The sequence below is a fragment of the Pipra filicauda genome, unplaced genomic scaffold, assembly GCF_003945595.2.
Source record: "Pipra filicauda isolate LSUMZ 115617 unplaced genomic scaffold, ASM394559v2 scaffold107_size2268652_pilon, whole genome shotgun sequence".
NCBI lineage: Eukaryota > Metazoa > Chordata > Aves > Passeriformes > Pipridae > Pipra > Pipra filicauda.
The window spans coordinates 798,878-819,843 of NW_024103518.1; the positions used below are offsets into that span (position 1 = coordinate 798,878).

General features: G+C 39.7%; 1 protein-coding gene across 1 annotated transcript in view; it reads left to right on the top strand.

Moving 5' to 3' along the window:
• The first annotated feature begins 512 nt into the window (after positions 1-512).
• Positions 513-20,966, top strand: part of LOC113999282 (hippocampus abundant transcript-like protein 1) — a 28,018-nt gene continuing 7,564 nt past the window's right edge. The window contains exons 1-7 of the mRNA XM_027742599.2: positions 513-780; positions 11,727-11,822; positions 14,349-14,411; positions 15,532-15,659; positions 16,480-16,594; positions 19,424-19,642; positions 20,788-20,901. Coding sequence (XP_027598400.1) covers positions 586-780; positions 11,727-11,822; positions 14,349-14,411; positions 15,532-15,659; positions 16,480-16,594; positions 19,424-19,642; positions 20,788-20,901 — 930 coding nt within the window. The 5' untranslated portion in view covers positions 513-585. The remainder of the gene's footprint in view (positions 781-11,726; positions 11,823-14,348; positions 14,412-15,531; positions 15,660-16,479; positions 16,595-19,423; positions 19,643-20,787; positions 20,902-20,966) is intronic.

The following is a 20,966-nucleotide window of genomic DNA, read 5'->3' on the forward strand; positions in this document are numbered from 1 at the left end:
AGTGCGTCCAGAGAAGGGCAATGGAGCTGGGGAAGGGTCTGGAGCTCAAGTCTTATGAGGACCGGCTGAGAGAACTGGAGAAAAGGAGGCTCAGGGGAGACCTTATTGCTCTCTGAAACTACCTGAATGGAAGGTGTAGAGAGGTGCGGATCGTCCTCTTTTCCCTGGCAAATAGTGACAGGACAGGAGGAGACGGCCTCAGGCTGCGCCAGGGGAGGTTTAGATTGAGTATTAGGAAGAACTTCTTCACAGAAAGGGTGATTAGACACTGGAATGAGCTCCCTGAGGAGCTGGTGGAGTCACCACCCCTGGAGGCATTCAAGGAAAGACTGGACGCGGCAACTGAGTGCCGCGGTGTAGCTGCCGTGTTTGGTGCTCGACCGCAGGTTGGGCTCCATGACCCCGGAGGCACCTTTTCCAACCCCCGGCCCGGCGGGAGGCCGGCGAAGGGCTCGGCCCCGGTCCCGCCTCAGGGGCGGCTCCGCGGGGCGGGCGGGGCCGCGCCCCCACAGCACCGCGGGGAGGCGCCGGAGCCGCCGCGCCCGGCCCGGCCCGGCCCTGCGCGGGCACCATGCAGGGAGCGGCATGAGCTCCGAGCCGCAGCCGCCGCCAGCCCCGGCCCGGCAGGCGGAGGAGGACGAGGAGGAGCCGCCGCTGCCGCCGCCGCCATCGTCGTCGTCGTCGTCGTGGGAGGGCGGCGGCGGCGGCGGCGGCGCCAGGTGGGGCGGCTGCATCATGCTGGTGAAGAGGGTCGGCCTGAAGGCAGGCGGTGGCGGCGCGGTGAGTGCGGGGTGGGGCCGGGGGCTCCTTGGGGACGGCGGCGGCGGCTTCTCGCGGGCCCTGCCGGCCCTGCGGCGGCGGTGCGGGCCGGGCCGGGCCGTGCGGGCAGCGGGGATCGGCGCCCGCCCCGCCCGTGAGGGGCCGGCTGCCCTCCTGGTTACCCCCTGGTTACCCCCTGGTTACCCCCTGGTTACTCGCAGGTGACCCCCTGGTTACCCCCGGCTGAGCCCCGGAGCGCCCTCCCGGCAGGGCTCTGTGCCAGCCCGGGCGCGGCCCTGCCCGTCCCCCCGCCCCCGGTGCGTTCGTTACGAGTTGTGTCCTCCAGCAGCCGCACCTGCGACCAGGTGGCCCTAAATAAGTTTTTTTTTCTTCCAAAATAAGCGATGCCGGGGTGGTAGGAAGGTAAAGCTTAAGTTTTCCTCTGTAGGAGGTGCCCCTTTGTGAACTGAAGTATTGCAGCTTTCGTGACTTACTGCGCTTTCAGTTTCGTCTCTCCGCGCTAAGCGCTAAAATGCCTTTGTGCAAATGACGGAAGCCGGAGATGAGCGATCTGTGCACTCGCCTGAAAGTGTCTCTGAGGAAAGTTGCGTTTGTCAGCGTGGCAGCGGTGCGTGATTTCTTCCCAGCAGAAACGTCTTTCTGGTGGCTTAAGCCTGTCCCTCCGCACGTGTGTGCTCGCATGGTGCCCTGAAACCAGACCAGAGATGACACTTCCTGCAGTGAGTGGGGACGGGTGGCTTGTTTCGGGCAGGATGGCCCTGGCTGAGGTGATACAACCCATCCTGTTTTGTTGGCAGTGAGGCCAGAACTTAAGATGGGGCAGAAGAACCCAGACGAAGACACAAAGTAACAAAACAGATGATCCTGTCATTGACAGTTTTTGAAGGCAGTGCCTTGCCGTGCTGCATCTCTTTCGGCAAGTTGAATGAAATCACACGATGTTTTTTTAGCAGCGTGACTTGCTATCTAGTAATAACTTTTTTTAGAGTATATACTCACGTTCGTGTGTTCCTGAGTGATTTAATATTAGTTTACTCACAAAATAAGGCACGCTGAAAGCATTGCATATGCCAAAAGTTATAAAACAATGTAAAGTTTGTGTCAGGGAACCAGTGTCTGCTCTGTGTGTTGCCTGCCCTCCGAGAGAGGATAGTGTGCTGTTTTTTGTGAATGTGAGGAAGTATGTTTAGCTGAGCATTAACAGTGTAGGATTAACATGATCACGGCTAGAGCTCAAGAATGTAAAAAAAAAATAAAAATCTTGAAACCATCAGTTTGACACATGTACGTATTTGTACATTACTCATATTTGATGAAGATGTTAAGGTACTTTTAATACATGAATAAACCAGAAGGGATGTTAAAAAAAAAAAGAAGTTATTCTATGGAATTCGTTAGTCAAGTAATTAATTTTTCTGTAAGTTAATTCCAAAATGACTGTTTCATGCTTCTTGTTACCCATCATTTCTGTGTTTGAGTCTTTCAGTTATTTTTTAGAAGTGGTTGTGTCTTTCAAAAATCAGATTTGACTCCTTCAAGAAGTGCACCTGATGTCTGCTGTGTGGTATATTGGCTGTTCCAGGTTTGTGTACAGCAGCTCCCATTAAGGACTCTAGTGTGTATAAGATGCAGTAACCCCATCTGAAGTCAGACTAGGAAAATGACTCTAGAAGAGTCTAGGAGAGTTAATGTTTTAATTAAGAAATACAAGCTTTTTTGTCAGCTCAGATGGTGTGGTGAAAGAAATAGAGGATGATCCCAGTATATAGAAGAAAACCAATTACATTTATATAAGCATGAACAGAGAATAGGAAATGGAAGGTAGAGGTAGGAAAATTTTAAAAAGTATCAAAGGACTTTGATTTCTTTCTCTAACTTTCTCCTTTGAGAAAGCTCAGATGGAAATTGAATCCATAACTGACAAAGGTGCTAACCTGTTCTTTTATTAATGGATGGAATGTTTATTACAGTTGGATTAAATGTTAAAAGAATACTTTTGAGTACTTAAAATACATTCTTCAATCAGTTTGAAAACTTAGCTTCTAAATTATATAAATTCTTGCTTTTATAAAATGATGATAGATTTTGCTTCCTGGGTTTATTTTTTGCCCCATCTCCTTCCTAGTTGTGCGCTTAGAGGACTTTGTGTTCCTGTGAAGCATCTCCTACAAGAGAGAAAGGCTTGGGGCTCTAGCCTTATCTTTTGTACATTGGTGTAGCAGTGGTGCAATCATCTTCGGGTCTGCATCTCAGTTCCTGACTGAACAGTCTGTTTCCTGCTCTGTTGCTGCGGTTCCTGCACCTCCCTGTGATTCTCATGTGGCTGTCACATTGCTAGAACTCTCTCTGCTTAGACTTCATTGAAAGAACTTATTCACACTAAAATATGAGGGGCTGGATCATGGCTTTAGGTGTAGTTGCAGAGATCTGTTTGATATCAGTGGGAGTGCATCCCTGACATCTGAAAGGGGAAGCTTGCTGTTTGGTCTGCTGCTAAACAAGTAAATACAGAAGTGAAATTTCTGTGAGCTGCATCTTTGGTCTCTGAAGAATGTCTTAATTTTTTTATTTTCATTTTTACTCTTTTGTCACGTCAGATCAGTAGGACAAAGAGGAGGAGTATGACCAAGTCTGTCAGGCTGTGCAAGGCTTTCTCCTTTTACCCCTCGAGCCAGGGCATAACAAGCTTCTGGTTTTTGATTTATCTGTAACTAAGTTTACCCTGTTGAATGCATTGGCTTCACTGAATCAAAGAACTATAATATAAATGCTGAACAAATGACTTTTTATGAATTGAGTTACTAGTATGTAAAACTAGTAAAAACGATAGAATGTTTAAGTAAGTTCCAGTGGAATTAAATCAGTTTTCATTGGCTGTATTACCATGATTTCAGTGAGCTTCAGAAATAGAAATAAATGATACCATGGGACATTTTGTGACTGGTTATGCAATCCTGTTACATCCAAATTATGAACACCGGTAGTATAAAACTTAGCGTGACATTGACAATATTCATCCCACACACTTCCTTTCTATGCACCCTATTGTCGGTAAAATAATGCCACACTAAGGAAGCTTTGCAACAAAATACAGTGCCATACTGTCTAAATCAAGTGCTTCTATGGGAGAGGTCCCCAAATGGGATATCAGAGAAGTCACACCCGTGTACCTCTTTGGGAATTAATCACACGTTAGTTTAATGTTCTTGTGCACTGTAAAATGCCCCAGCTCTTGTGAAGCCCAAGACCTTTATGTTTTTTAGAAACATAATGAAAGCGTTCTGAACTGTACATGTTGGAAGTATGTCAGCCTTTGTTATTTAAGCTGTTTTACTCAGCTATAAGTTACAGGTTCTCACCCTTACTGCTAGCATTTTTCTTTTTGATATTTCATAAAAAATACGGTACAGTGAAACCGAGGCAGCATAGTTTAATGTTACGAGACTTTTCTGAAACAGCTCTGAGTTCAGTAAGCTGGTTTCTTAAATTTCTCGCTTGTAGGATTTAAATTGGACTGCTAGTAGTAAACACATTGTTCAGCTGTCAGTTTGGATATTGAGTCCCACACAAGTTATTTTTCATGTTAAATCTGGATAATTAGAGATGAACAGTATTGCCTTCTCAAGGTTGCCAGTGTAATTCCGAATCTTCCCGTCACGTTAAATGGACGCTGCGTCTGAACTGTTGCAGGAGTGATTAGCTGCTGTCTTTGAAAACAAACCACTCTGGCTTATATTTATACTGAGAGGACAGTTTTGCTGTTATGAGTCTACTGTTACTGATCCTCCAAGTTCTGTGAGTGTGGAAGTTTTTATGTTCAGAAGTACACTAGGCTAGAGCAACAGAAGCTTTGTATGACCATGACTTGTAATTTAGTACTGGAGATCCAACCCTTCCCACTGCACAATGAGCTTGAGTAATTATCTGCCCCACGGAGAAGCATGTGAATTAACTAAGCAGTGGGTGCTTTTTAGAGGAATTCTCAGTGTCATATGTCTTTCTATATTTTAGGAAGAAAACTTCAGTAATAGATAAATCAGCTTGTTATTTGGTGTAGCGTAATATGCTGGTTATATGTTATTTCTGTAAGAAGTAGTTTAATTAGGCAATTACTACTGTCTGAAGCTGAGCTTTCAGAATGTGGCAGGGTGTATGGCAATTGGTTGGTTGGTTGGTCTTCCTCCCTCAGTGGCCTCAGCTGTGAAGACAACCAGAAATGGTGTTCATGTTTTATGTGCCTTAGAAGATTCCTGCTTCATAAGCTTATCAAACCTAAACTTAAATAGGAATGTATTCCCAGGAGGAAACATAAGATGTTTTAGACGCCAAGTGTAAATTATGTGAAGTGCCACTTATTTTCCTGTATCTTTGTATAAGAAGGCAGTGACAATTGTTTTGCCACACCCTTCATGGCACTCCCAGTTCAATGAATCCCAGTTGTATCTGCAGCTATTCTGACTGCAGCTTGGAGGAAGCTGCTTTGGCATTCCTCTATACCTTTGGCAGTGTCCTTTTTCTTTCTGTGTGCCTCCTGTGCTTCTGTAAAATAGACATTCAGTAATGTGTATTGCTTAAAACTTCTGAACAAAACAAGCAGTCACGGGATAAGAGGAGGATCTTTTTGTAGATCTGATAAAAATTGTTAGAACACAAGAAGTAGAGGGTTAGCAAGGCAGGCACATCATGCGTTTACGCGGTAACAGAGTGATAATCTTTTCCTGTCAGGATATATGTTTGAATACGCTTTAGTAAACCACTGCTGAATGCTGAACTCGTGTCTTTCATTGACTTGTTTTCTCCAGGATCACATTCCTACATAGTAGTCATCCTATATGTGGAAATAAAAAATTGTTTTTTCATGCTTGGATTGGTTAAATTCACCTACATAATTTCAATCTGCCATCAACTTTTGTTGTTCTTCACCATTGCCTTATAACTTTTCCAACGTGAGTTGTGTTTTGTCATCAGTGAACTTTGTCACTTTGCTTTTACCCTTTTTTTCAGCTCAGTTATGAATGTACTGAACTACATAGCTGCTAGGACAGAGCACTGGGACTGGTCTGGTAACTCCCTTTGTTTTTTGTTTATGTATTTTCTTTTTAATTCCTGTGAAGAGTTTGCTAGCTTTAAGAGCCTTTGGTGAGCGTCTTTGAGTATGTTCGCTGAATTTCCAGAAAGCTTAATAATGTGATCTCCCTTATCTATACATGTTTGTTTGAGAACTCCAGGATCTTTTTAAGGCACAGCTTCTCTTTACAAAATCTGCACAGACTTTTCCTCTTTGAACAAATTGTGGCTCTGATACTCCAAACCTGTGTAATATGATTTAGCTTTTTCTTGAGAGAGCACATCACGATCTTGCAATCCAGAGAGAGATCTGCTGAAGGTATTTCTTTTGCAGGTGAAATACAAGTTTGGACAATGTATAACCCGAACTAGTTGTGATTTATATTGCAGTTCACAAGGCATGTCTAAAACACTGTACTGGTTTGGAAAGTGCTTTCATTTGTGCTCTGTGGGTTTTTTTTCTACTGAATTTTTGCCAGTTTTGACAAATGGAGCATTTGTGGGAAACAGTTGGAATTAATGTTGATCCGAAATACTTCTGTTTGAAAATTAAAGAGAATAAGACACTAGCAAGAGATAAACATGCAGTATCCCTAGAAAGCTACCTGGCTAATATGTGTGGACAAAAAGAGAATCTGTAATGTAGTGGGATGGATTGGAGCATACTATTTGTGCAAGAATAAGCTCAAATGATTAAATAGTCATGTAGAGAGGCCTACCAGGAAAAGTTTGCATTTGAAATGGCTGAATTTTGGGGGGAAACTAACAAAATATTGGAAAGTGAATGCACTTTATAATTTGGCATGATCTTCAAGATATGAATGATTCATACATGAAAGCATGTTTCTCAAGATGTTTTTCTGATTCTGTTAGTTCAGTTCTTTGTTTTCTTGAAAACATGAGAGTTGACATAGTGGACTGCAGTGCAGGTGGTAGTGTGAAAAATAAGCACTTGTACCAGTTAATTTTTGTGGGGGGGAAATGTTTCTGTAGGCACTTTTTAAAAAAGAGAAAGTAAGAAAATTTGTTGTCCTAATGCATGTGTTATAGAAGGACAGTAAGTGCTGTTTGCAAAGTGTGTCTGTGCTGGAAGTAAATTAGCAGCTATCAGGCTCTCCTAAGAGACCCCATTTCCTGGTGGGAAAGAATTTCCAGAGGATGGTGTGAGGGGGGGAGAAGGGCAAGTTCCTGTGGTTTGTCAATTCATAAGTTCAGCTTGAGTTTGGTTTTTATCTGCTTGAGAGCTAATAGGATTATTTGACTGTAAAGGTACTTTAGGGAGATCCCTTCCCCTTCAGGACAGGATCAGCTGTGAGGCCTGGGCAGGTTGCCTGGGGCTTTTCCAGGTGAAGATTGAAACAAACCCTTCGAGGACGGAGAACTTGCGTCCAGCTTTGTGGGCAGCAGGCTCTGCTGCTTCACCCTCATGGAAGCAAAAAAGCATGCCGTATTTATCCAGTTGAATCTTTTGCTTAATTTGTGTGGCAAGACTATATGGCCTTCATCAAAGTATGAAAAGTTTGAAAAGGTGCTCTGGAGGACTTCGATATTTTAGCATTGAGAAGTGATTTTTTTCTGAAATAAGCACGTTTCCTAAGAGACACAAACATTTAAGCACGTTTGAAATTGATGTTCTAGTTCTTTTGCAGCCATTCTAACAATTTTAATAATTAAATTACAGATTTAAATCAACAGATAGTTACCTAAAAATGTGTGAATAAATGAATACTGTCAATTCCAGCTTTGCTCTGGAGATCTGGGACTGACTGTAATATTGCATGCTGGTCTTGAGTGTTTTAGGATGAATTGTACTAGCTGTTCTTCAGAATGTCTAAGATAAGGTATTCTTACTGATACCTCCCCCCCTCCTATTAGCAGTTCTTGCCAGCTGGATTTTTGATTCTGACATCGTCTCATGGATTTATTAATGTTCAACAGCTGTTGAACAGCTTTGAAAAAAAAATAATTGTATTGCCTCCCAGTAGTATCCATGTTACCTTCAAATTAACTTTTGGGTTTATTCTGACTCAATAACGGCAGAAATAAAAATGAGTTCTTTTTAAAATTGGATAGTGAAAAGAGGCACAGAAGGAGCAAAAGTGTAAAACTGGAGAAACAGCAGGTGTTTTGTTAGAACTTTTAGGACTTCAGATTTTATAATGATGGTCTTAAACTTGTATCGTTAAGCATTTGAGATTAAGTAATGTTCTGCTCATTATTGATTATGCAATTATAAAAGCTTGACAAACAGCTGCATTCGAAAGCAATTATAAAGTTCATACATAGTTTCTCTGCCCACACACTGGTCTGTCATGTGGAGATGATCCATGTGCATTCCCAATACAGCCATTTGCACAAGGGTTTTTTAATTAATCTAGGTGTTTAAGACGCTGTAAAGAAAACTGTAAATCATCAACTGCAGTCTGTGTGGATCAGAGATTGGTAGCTATTAGTATATTTGACATAGAATGCTTGTCTTAATTTTGATAGGTGCATGTTCCTTTCAGGATTTAAATTCTACTTTTCCAGGTCACGTCTTGAATCCAAAAAGTGATTTCTGTTTTTTTTTTTGTTTAGTAGTTCAATGCAGCTGACTGTAAGCTGCATTGTGCTGCAGAAATGACTTGCAGAGTATTTTGATCTCCAGGAAAGATTCATGGAGGCTCAGGGCAACAAAAATAGTTTTTAAAATGACTTCTGAGTTAAAAACATGCACGCAGTATGTGTGTACATCATCTTTCTATTAAATCATGTAAATCTCAGACCAAATGTGCATGTAATAACATTATTAAAAAATCCACAAACAGACCAAAACTTTATTTTTAGTAGCATTAAAAATGTTTGCTGAATACAGAGCAGATGTCCAGCATCATGCTTAGTGATATAAGGGTGTGAGAGAAGTAGAGGCAGGAGAAAGTCCAGGGAGTCCCTTACCCACTCCATACTATAAAATTTGCTTTTTCCAGAGGAAACCATTGTGGAAGGGATATTCAGACTTCAGTGTAATCAGTGTTAAGTGCTAGTCTGGCTGACATACATATTGTCAAAAAAATACTCTTAAAATTGTTATCCTGTTACGTTATATAGAAGTACTTGCAGACTTCTTATATGAGGAAGAATTTTTTACTGCCATAATCTTTGGAATCTTTGTTATTTAGAGATTTAAAATTGCATGGTAATCTATGGAGAAATGTTAATAATGCTTGAAAGTTATTAGACTCCCAGAGGTAATCTTTTATGCATGATATTATATTGTTTTCCAGAAGAAAAAAAAACTCTTTTCTTCAAATCCTCACAGTTTGAAGCAAGCTGCAATGTAAAAAGTAAATTGAATCATATTAGGTAGGATATGCTACTGTTACAGGTTTTGATAAACTCTGATAGATCTAAAAATTATTAGAGGTCTAGGCATTTAGACTGCTTAGGCTATAGGGATTTCTTTACCTTTTTTTGCTATAATCTGTTAGCTTAAAGGAATCTTGTAATAGAAGCATTTTCTAAACCTGTAATTTCTACCAATTTGGATAAACTTTACTGAGTAGGGGAGAAACTCCAAAGGTGTCTCTGCTCCTCCTTCACCATAGACCGTCTTGACTTTTTTTGAGGTTCAGTGGAAGACCCTGAGTTTCATGCTCTCCCTACTCTCCACGTGCTGAAATGAGAGTCTGGTTGATACTTGTCACTGGATGATGTCTCTTCAACTTAATCCTGGATTATTATGTTGCACAACAAAAGACATGTTCTTTTATATTTTGAGTAAACGTCAGGTATCTCTGGGAGTACTAGCTGAGAATCCTGTACTGCTCCTTTCTAAGAATTGCCAAATCCTCTTGGAGTGTAATGGCTTTGGAATAGCTGGAAACACTGAAAAACAATCTTTTGTGGCACAAGTGTTAGGGAAAAGAGAAAGAGTAATTTCAGAACACAAAACCTGTGTAAAACAGCTACTCTGGCAATGGGAAGATATAAATGAAACAATCATAGAATGCTTTGGGCTGGAAGGGACCTTAAGGATCATTTAGTTCCAACCCCTCCACAATGGGCAGATTCCACACACTAGATAGGTTGCTCAGGGCCTCGTCCAGCCTGACTTTGAACACTTCTAAGTATGAGGCATCCACAACTTCTGTGGGCAGCCTGTTCAGTGCCTTGTTACTCTTTGAGTAAAGAATTTCTGCCCAACATCTAGTCTCAGTCTCTCCTCCTTTGCTTTAAAATTGTTTGCCCTTGCCCTATTACTTTTTGCCTGTGTAAAAAGTCACTCTCCCTTTATAAGACCCCTTCAGGTAGTGAAAGGCCACAATGAGGTCTCCCCAGAGCCTTCTCTTCTCTTCCTGGAGGCTGAACAACCCCAGCTCTTTCAGCCTGTCATTGTAGGAGAGGTACTCCTCATATTTGTGTCCTTCCTCTGGACCCCCTTCAACAGGTTCCTGCGTGTTCTGTGCAGGACCCCAGACCTGGACACAGTGCTCCAGGTGGGGTCTCACAAGGGCAGAGTAGAGGGTCAGAAATCCCGTCCTTGACCTGCTGGCCACTTCTCTTTTGATGCAGCCCAGGGTGCAGTTGGTCTTCTGGGCTGTGAGTGCATATTGCCAGCTTATTTCCAGCTTCTCAGCCATGAGAACCCCCAAGTTTTTCCTTGCAGGGCTGCTCTCAGTGACTTCTCCTCCAGAATGTGTTCTTGTCTGGGGTTGCCCTGACCCAGGTGCACTACCTTACACCTGGACTTGATAAGCTTCATGAGGTTCTTGTAGGCCCACTTCTCAAGTTTGTCCAGGTCCCTCTGGATGGCATCCCTTCTGTTGTGTCAGCTGCACTGCTCTTGATCTCACAGGCTGTGTCACTGATGAAGATATTAAAGGGAACTGGTCCTGAGGCGGAGCCCTGAGGGACACTGGTTGTTGCCGGCCTCCACGTGGGCATAGAGCCATGGACCACAACTCTGGCTGCATCCATCCAGCCAATTCCTTATCCATGGAATAGTTGATGCCTTAAATCCATGTGTCACCAGTTTGGAGATAAGGATGTCATGTGGGACTGCATCAAAAGCCTTTACAGAAGTCTAGGTAGATGACGTCTCTTGGTCTCCCCTTGTCAATCGTTGCTGTCACTCCATTGAAGGCCACTAGGTTGTTCAGCAGTTCTGCTTAACTCTGCTTTGGAAAAAAAAAAAGAAAACAGCAATTCTGGTTAAATAGGCTTTACCCAAGGGTTCTGCACATTTTGTCTGAATAAAAAGATTCCAGATGTTTTGTCTGGGGTCCAGTCCTTGGCTCTTGAATGGCAGCAGTTTCACAGAATCATGAGCACTTCAACAGTTTGCTAATTCTTTCTGGGATTGTTGACCCGTAGAATAGGTCCTCAGTCTCTGGCATAAGTAACCCTTTATTTTCTCATACTTTGATGTTTTCAAATACAAAACCAGTTGCTCTTCTGATTATGTACATAGTTGTAGTTTTGGTGAAACAGTGCTGTGACCTTCATAAAGTGGATCTGTTTTGTTGTCACTTGTGGGGGTAGCAGGGAGAGGTATACCATTTGTCACTCTACTGTGGAAGGGTTGTGAATGATGCCCAAGAGGAAGGAAGCCTAAAGGCATACTGAAAGTGAGAGCAGTACAGGCAGTGTCAGGAACGCAGCAAATAATTCTCTTCAATCAGGAAGAACTCGAGGGAACAAACTTTTTCAAGTTCCCTGGATATCTTTATTTGTTTCGTAATAGTTTTTCTCGTCCCTTTTTTTGGCTTATTGTTGTTTCCAAGGGCTTGGTTTGTAGGTCATCCTGAAAACTGGTTGTGCTCAAAACGTGTTTGTAAGAGATGTTTGCAGATGTAAGGAACTGGATGTCTACAACCACTGCATGTGTTTTTCTCTCTTAGCAACAAGGTGTTGGCAGGCCAAGTGTATACCATGCAGTGGTGGTCATATTTCTGGAATTCTTTGCCTGGGGACTCTTGACAACTCCAATGCTAACAGTAAGTATCATTCATCAACTGTTATCTTGGCAGTAATGACAAATGTTAGTTTCCTAATTCCTAGGGGTTCGGGTTTTAATTTGTTTTGCGTTTCCTGCCTATCTCATTACCTGAATTCCAGAAGTCTTAGCATTCAGCACTGTGCAGTAGTTAATATACTACAGCTGAGATCTGGTCTGCTGAAAGACTGAAAGGTAACAGAAAATAAATTAGCGATATGCTGTACTGCTCTTTTACTCGCCTTTTAGAGTAACATCAGTTTAGTTTGTTGATAGAATTATCTCTGGAAATTCTGTTTTTTTAAGACTTCATAGTTCAATTCGTCTTCCAGTTGTGACGATTGAATAAACTGTGTTCACTGTTGTGGTCTGACTGTGTTACCAGCAATTAACTGAAAGTAAAATGTAAAGGCATTCATGTGAGACATGGATTTCATAAGTATTTAGTCTGTTCTGGAATTACGTTGTTTGCCAGATAAACACATAATTTGTGTTTGGTGATAGGATATGAACCATTTCATCTGAAGACATGGATCTCATTCATTGAAATGGGGCCTGCCAGAGGGAAGCCATCAAAAGTCTATTAGTCCAGGTTTTCATCAGTTAATATCTGAGAGCACTTTGAACACATGACAAGTAAAGTTTTGTGGGATTGAAAGAGTTAATTATTTTTCTTCCCCAAACTTCAAATAAAATAATCTGCATAACTCTTGAAGTGTGTTTGTCTAACCTTCCTAAAGACAATCACTGAACATAGCTTGATAATAAAAAAGTCCATATAAAACAGTTAACCCATTTCTGTAAAGCAGGTGTCTCATTAGTGACCATCCTGTCATGATGTCCTACCAGTGTCAAAATATGGGCAAACTTACCGGGTGGTCTTTCTTATTTCTTTTTTATTTTTTTTCCTTTGCTTTTTTTCTTAACCAAAGTGCTCGACTTCAACTTTCCCAAGCCTGACACTTCTTATTTTTTTTGGTTCTGTCATGATTCTCCAGGTCATTGTCAACGTTCAATCTTATTAAAATGTTGTGTATTATGAAAATAAATTGCATGTATTCTACAATAGCTGAGATTATTTAAAGTTAATTTTTTAAATTGCTTTTTCACTTCTTTTGTCATCTGTCAGCAAAGCTGTACTGTTTGTTACATGACACTGTATTTGGAGAAGAAAAGATTTAAAGTGTTTGTAAAGCACACAAAGGCTTTTTTGGACACAGACTGCCCAAAGTTTGTGCTCATTACTTTTATTTATGTACTTGTATACCAATGTTAGTAAATCACCATAAGCAATATTAATCACTTACTGACATGTTCTGTCTTCAATATGATTTTTTTTAATATGTATCTATTGGTAGAACTTGAGTAAAGCAGTTCCCTCTACCAGCTTGTCAACTTTCATTTCTCTAATCTATAAAGTTACAGAAATTAATCTCAAAAACTTGAACCAATATCAGCAGTGGTTGCCTCCCAGGAAAAAAGCCTGGAAAACACTTCACAGAAAGATAATTAGATTAGGAAACTCTGAGTTTCCTGCTCTCTTTTTTTTTTTTTTTTTTTTTTAACTTAGAAGACGTCTGCTTTTGGATCTCTAATTTGAACCCTGACTTTTTTCTTCCATTCATATAATCAGATCAGTGATCTTAACAGGTGAAAAATTGTTTTAAATATCTAACCGAATGATGACACCAGAAGGGAAAAGGGGTATAAATGAGAAGAATTATCTGACCAGTAGTTAATATGAGAACCACCGCCTTTATTAAACGTATGATTTGAGAATCCCAGTCATCCTTGAAAAATGATGCTGACACTTTTCAGTGACGCTGCAGTATTCTGTTTCTTCAGGCTAATGGCTTTCTCAGTATGCATATAAATAATTTTTGTAGTTGGTGGCACTACCTCTAAATAAAGAGCAAACGAATTTGAATTTTGTCTGCATACTTGCTTTGATCACTTCAGTAACTTTTTTTAATCGACCCTGTAGCACCTGTGAGGCCCCTTAACTCTCTTGCATATTTATGGTAAATCTGTTTAGTGTAGATTAACGTTCTTGCCCTTGAATTAAGACTGCTGGTAAAGCACCTTAAATGAATTTATAGCTGTATTTAAACACTCAGAACTCTTGCTAGTATTTATAAGTATCTACTTGTTCATCAGTTGTGAATATGTAACTCTTTTTTCCTCATCATTGTAAGTTAGACAAATCTCATTTTCACTCCTAAACATTGACAATGTTTGAGTCAACCTTTTGAAGGAATTAGCTATATCGAAAATTTTGTAGTTTTTACTGCACAGAGATGCCTTTTGCTCACATTGATCCTCTTTTTTATTTTAATAATTTCTTATGAAGACAAATAGGAAGTATAAGATAATTTTTTCTGGGATTTTTTTTTTTTTTTTTTGGTTTTTATTTTGCGTAAGATAAAAGTTCACATAGAGCTATCCTGTTTTACAAATCAAATTTAAACTTGGAATCAACTTTATTCTGTCTCTCCTGATTCAAATAATGTTTTTTTTTTCCTGTCAGGTCTTACATGAAACATTTCCCCATCATACATTTTTAATGAATGGTCTTATTCAAGGTTTTAAGGTAAGATCTTTTTAAAACCTTTGACCTAAATATTGTGTGTGTTCTTGTATTTTACTTGTCTCACCTGAATTCTCCATAAGAACTTACAAAACAAAACAAACTTACAAAATGGCTTTCTCAGTATGCATATGAATAATTTTTGTAGTTGGAGGCACTTACTTTATAAGGATTTGGCAGAACAGGGATTTAGTGCAGTAGTCTGTACACTTATGTTAAACTTGAGGGTGACTATATTTGAATAACAGAGGTATGCTAAAGTTAGCTGGAGTAGACTTCCAGTGTACAGAACCATGCATTTACTGAGGTTTGGACTTACAGCAGAGTTGGATTGATGAGTGAACAAAATACTAATTTGGAGGAAAATGTTCTTCTAAGCTAAAGTTCTGCAGTTAACAAGTTTAAGAAATCCTTTACTTATTTTAATTCTGTGTAACACAGAACAGATTTGAGATGAAGGCCTAGACTCTAGGTCTTCATGAAATGCTGAAAAATCTAGTGTTTGATCCTTCGTCAGTGATCCTGTACATCTAACTCTGACCTTTGCCAGTGGAATATCATAATGGTGTCCCATAATCTCAAGTTACCAAGCTTGCTCAAGTGATCCTGGTAGTTCTTGCAGTGTACAGATGTACTGTACACGATGAATACTTGATATAAAGCAATAAGTGTTATCTTAAATTTGTTTCAGAAAACAGTTAGCGTTACCCAAAACTGTCTCTTAGAACAATCCAAAAGACCCTTCAGTTAGAGAGGAACTTGGATTTGAAATCTAGCACGAAGTCTCTTGATAGAAGAGTGGAACTAGACTGTATTTTGGAGATTTTAAAGAAGGTTTTTCAATCTGTGATACTTCTATATTGAATTAAATGCATCTTGAAAAAACATATACTGTTTCTTTTCTTCTTTTTTTAAATTCACTGGGGTTTAATAGATTTGAAACATAAAACATCAGAATCACAGAAAACTAGATTGTAGAAAAAATTGTGTACATTTTCAGTTATCGACAACTTTGTGTTTAATTTCAAATCAATTTTAAATTTTAGTCCTTCCTTATATGGTGGTTAAAGTGGGCCTTGGAAATGTATATATAGACATAATAATTGTTTTTCTTCTGTCCCAGGGTTTTTTGTCCTTTCTCAGTGCTCCTCTAATAGGTGCTCTCTCGGATGCATGGGGGAGGAAATCTTTTCTTCTTCTTACAGTTTTCTTCACCTGTGTCCCAATTCCACTAATGCGAATAAGCCCATGGTAAGTGGTACAGACTTGTCAGTAGAGCAGAGGAGTAGTTTGGATAGATGGGAAAGGGACAATAAGACAGGAAAGCAGCTTTCTTTTCAAGATATGACTGCATTATTCTGGAACTTTTCTGTTTAAGAGGTGTTAAAACTGAGTATCTTAGAAGTGGAAATAATGAAATGTGATTTAGTAACTGTATTCACACAAGTAAAACAGTACTTGAAAGGATTTGATAGTCCTGTCTAACTCAGTTTTAACCTCAGCTGCCAGTTTGTTCCCCTTGATGACTGACAGTAATAAACATGTTTTTAAATCTAAATGAACCTTAGCATTGATTTGCCACAGAAAAGTATAATTGCTGCAAATGAGATCTTCTATCTCTTTGATTAAAAGTCAATACCCCTCAGTTAAAACTTCAGTTTCATTTACATTAATTGTGAAACTTGTGAGATTACAAAAGAACTTCATGTGAATGGAATGCATTCAGAGTTCAGCTTCCACAGCATTTTATGGTAGTTTATTCCTTAACTGACTGAGAAAATTAGTTTTAAAATAGTTTGTTTTTCTGAACTTAAACTTGAGAGTGTAAAAATCCCTTCATGTCCTACAGGGGCCACTTCTTTTAGGCTGATGTAAACAGGGGAACATAAAAAATTGAGATGCTGTTTTCCAATATTTAAGTGAGATTGCACAAACATTCATCTCCACGAAAGCTCTGTTATAGTTCTTGAGGAACAGTTCTCTTAAGCTTAAATACAAACTTGCTTATTAGTAAGATAAAAAGCAAGAAATCTTAGCTCAAACTTTCTGATTGTTGCTCTTAAATTTTTAGGTGGTACTTCGCAATGATTTCGGTATCTGGAATCTTTTCTGTTACCTTTTCCGTAATATTTGCCTACGTAGCTGATGTAACACAAGAACATGAAAGAACTACAGCCTATGGACTGGTAAGATATGCTAAACTTTGAAAAAAGGGTCAGATTATGACCTCCCTGTTGAACTGGTGTTTTGATGCACAGATTGTTTTCTGGTTGTGGTGGTTTGAGACCCCTCAAAAATCCAATTTCCAAGTTCAAGCCCCCCTCTCACAATTTGCTTCAGTGTGAGGGGTTTTCAGACAAAACACAGCTACTCAGCATTAGGGGAAGGGGAAAATACTTACAAGGTTTATTTACATACATATATATAGGTAACAACTATCTCTTCTACGATGAAATAATACATTTACATTAGATTAAATTTCGCTTTTTCTTCAACAAGAGTCCAGGAAGAAAAAAGTCCTTTTGTCACTTTTCAGGGCACAGTTCCTTCAAATTAGTTTCTGTGTATTAGTTAATGTCCTTTATTTTTAAGGCAGCAGATTTGAGTATTGTAGTCAGAATTTTTCTGTTCTTACTTTGTGAAAATCCCAATCCCTCGAGCCCGAGCCTTCAGGGGACTTCCTTAGAGACTTTCACTCCTCCTCCTCTCCGGTGCTGCTGCATTTCAGTCCACCTCTCTTTCCAAAAGAGGGTCTCTGAAAGGGGTTTTGGGGAGATTTAATTCAATCTTACCCCCAAAACACTCTTCACTGAGTTTTCTCTGCTCTGTTGCCAGCTCTCCCTCCTTGCAGGACATCTCTGCGTCTCCCTCAGCCGGCTCTGTGCCATCTCTGCTGCTTGTTATCTCTTGGCTCTCAGCCACAGCTCTCCACTCAGCGCTGCCTCTGCCGCCGCTTTTCCGTCTTCTGCTGCCCACTCACAGCAAGGAAATTTCCTCCAGTTCTCAGCTACAGTACTTGGCCCGGTTCAATACTGTTCCAAGCTCCTGCAGCCCCCAGACAGGGGGCTGGGGGCTTTGGCCCCCAGCGGGGCTCGCTGACCCCTCTCTCCTCGTGGCTCAGACCATGGCTGCCTCCTTTTTCACCTACCTCAACTTCCTTCTCTTCCGGCCTGTGCCAGGTGTTGATTTTTACAGTAGCGAAATGTAGCTTCTGATTGGCCCTGGCACACCAGGAACACCACCCCCCGGGGTCAACCACTTTTCTAACTCCAGGGGAAAACATTTTTTATCCCAGGACACTGGTTAGTGTGAAGCGGTTGGTAGAGGAATGAACCATGCCTCAAGACACAGAGTTCAGGCAATGAACAGCGTGCCGGGCGCTCATAGGAACACCATAACAATTTGACACTTCACCTGCAGAGAGGGCATGTGTAACAACACACCTCTTAACTTCCACAAGCAAAACATGCAGTGTTGTTAAAGGCAGTGCAGGTTATTTAATGCTTCATCCAGCAATACCTTTATCATATGGAAATTACACTTTTAGTTCATATGGCTTCTTTTTAATATAGAATGTCTTTTTTCTGTATTCAAAACAGGTAGGAAGAATGAAAAGGCATAATGCAGCATTCGTAGTAACTTAGTCATGACCTTTCTTAATTAGCAAAAGATGAGGAAAATGGTTCAGTTAGTACAAACTAGTCCTTTCAGTAATATACTTCCTACTTAGTTTGCTTTCCTAGTATTTATATTGGTTTAGGGTTTGGAGATCTGTTCGTAGATGCACTTAGCCTTTGAACATTTTTTATCCCTTTATCTTCTGTGCATCTGTTTTCACTATGCAGATATTCATTGAATTAATTTTTGGCTGATTATATGCTACTTTGGGCTCTTAAAGGTTCCCTTTATTTTTAACCTTATGAATATATGATTACTGAGATGGTCATTTAGCAGTTAAGAAAATAAAGGACTTAGTTCTCTTGGACTTGTGTGTGTTGTTACAGCAGAGCACAAAACAGATTTAAAAGTTCTGAAATTCTGACTTTATTTCTGCTGCATATAAAGAGGGCCATAGGTATATTTGGAGCATATATTTGCCTGCATTCAAGCAGTTTTTCTTGACAGAAACAACTTTATCTAAAATTCTATGAATTGATAGACAAAAGTGCAGTTGTTTTAACGAGGTCTGTTTCTGTTTGTTGTACCTTTTCCTTATTTTTTTTCCCCTAAATTGGTATAAACCTAAATTTCTAGCTTGTGTTCTTATTCTGTAAAATAGTTATGGTTTAATTTTGGGGACTGTAAAAGAGCAACAAAAAACCCTCAACCCCAACAACAAAACAGCTGCTAGTCAACCTTTTTCTGGTTATTTTTATAGTGAAATTTAGTTACAACACTTGATTTTTCATCATATTCTGCTGTATGTGAGTAGAGTATGCGATCTGTTAGTAGCTGCATGTCACTACAGCACAGTATGATACAACACAGTCTTGTTGAAGTTGTTGTCAGAACTGTTGTCATAGCTAATGATTTCCTAGTTTGCTGTGCTATCCAGTGGTAACTACATATTTAAAATGCAAACTGTTAACAAAGGCATTATATATTATATTACTCTGTGTGTTACCCAGGAGTGCTGACAGCTAGGTTCACTTAGGCAGGCATTTAAATGCACTGACAACTTTTTCAGTCACATCACTTCAAATTCATAAGTAGGAAACAAAAAATTATTTTAGTCTGTTTGAAAGTCAGAGCCATTTTCTTTTGAACCAAACCCGCTCTTTGACTGCAAATCCTGTCTGGTGTGGTGTGCTGTTGAGGAGCTTGGACCCATACTTACTGTCATAAGTGGTGGGTGTTATTTTTGGGGGGTTTTGTTTGTTTGGTGTTTTTTTTTGTTGTTTTGTTTTGTTTTGTTTTGTTTTCAAAACTTGGATTTTTACCAGTGTGTTTTTTTTTTTTAAAACCTGGGTAGGGGTGGTGGTGTTGGTGAACTTGTGAACTGCTCTTTTGCACAGGTATCTGCCACTTTTGCAGCAAGTTTGGTGACTAGTCCTGCCATTGGAGCATACCTGTCTGCCAGCTATGGAGACAGCCTTGTTGTACTAATGGCCACGTTGGTGGCAGCTGTGGACATCTGCTTCATCCTGCTAGCTGTACCAGAATCTCTGCCAGAAAAAATGAGACCTGGTTCATGGGGATCTTCTATATCGTGGGAGCAGGCAGATCCTTTTGCAGTAAGATGCGCTTCAATAAGTAATTATTAAATATTTGATGATTAATAAAGAGTAGTTTTTAATTGCATTTTGTAATCGTGAGAAATCTTTAATCTTCTCGGTAGCTTGACTACTCATTATACAATAATCTTGCTTCTCTGTTCTTGCCCAAAAAGATCTAGATGCATTTAAAAACCAAAATCAAACCAAACTTTGTGGATTAAATAATTTTTTATTTGAAAATAATGTTTCATGTGAAAGCCCAAGGGAGAATGCTGTACTTTTGTCACTTATGTACTCTATTTTATTGTAAGAGAAATGCTTAATTCTTACACCACAAAAGTCAATATTTTAAGATTTTCCATATTCACTTTATGTTTGTACTTTTGGCAGTATCTCTCCTGATTTCCAGTTTTGGTTACATGTGATTTCTTTCTAATACAGAATGGATCTACAAAGCCTGATTTTTCTACAGGCTTATATAGAAAAGGCTAAAATTTGTCGTCCAATCTTTGTAGTAACTTGTTCATTTGTTCAGCTTGTGTTTGTGTTACACCTTGATATCTTAAAAGAGGAAAGAGTGATTGTTCTTCATGAGATGCATCCTGCTGGGAGCTGGTTGTGAATATTGAGAGATGAATGGCATGCTTGAAAGACCGCAGTTACAGAATTTCTTTTCCACAATGTATTTGTTCCTCAAATTAATTATTATCATGGGTGAACAAGTAAAAGAACTGTACATGGAAAAATGCTCTAATAATTTTTGAAAAGAAACAGTTGTAAAGAGGCTATATTATTTGCTAACATCTTTCAAAACAGATTATTATGGAGATCGATTAGAAGATGTGCATTTCCCTAAATAGTATATGATGCTGTTTTCAGGGAATAATTGTAAATTTGGCACTGAACAATAGGTTCAAAAATCTAGTGGAAGCTTTGCAGAAGAATCAGTTACCACAAACCTTATTTAATGAGGTTGTTTTTAACTTGACATTCACCTTAACAGTTTCCATGTCTGATTTTTTTTTTTTTTTGGTACAGTAAAATGGATGGGTAAACGCATGGGTAAAAATGGATTTAAAAAAAATTTACCTTCTGCTTGCTTTATGCTTTCCTTAGACTTTGTATAAACGTTGCAATCCTTGCTTTGTTACTTTGTTTTACAGTCTCTGAGAAAGGTTAGAAAAGATTCTACAGTTCTCCGGATCTGCATTACCGTGTTTCTCTCCTATCTGCCCGAGGCTGGCCAGTATTCCAGTTTTTTTCTGTACTTGAGACAGGTAAATGTTGGTGTCTTCACATCTTAATAAGGATGTTTAAATAAGTATTGCCTGAGACTTGTTTC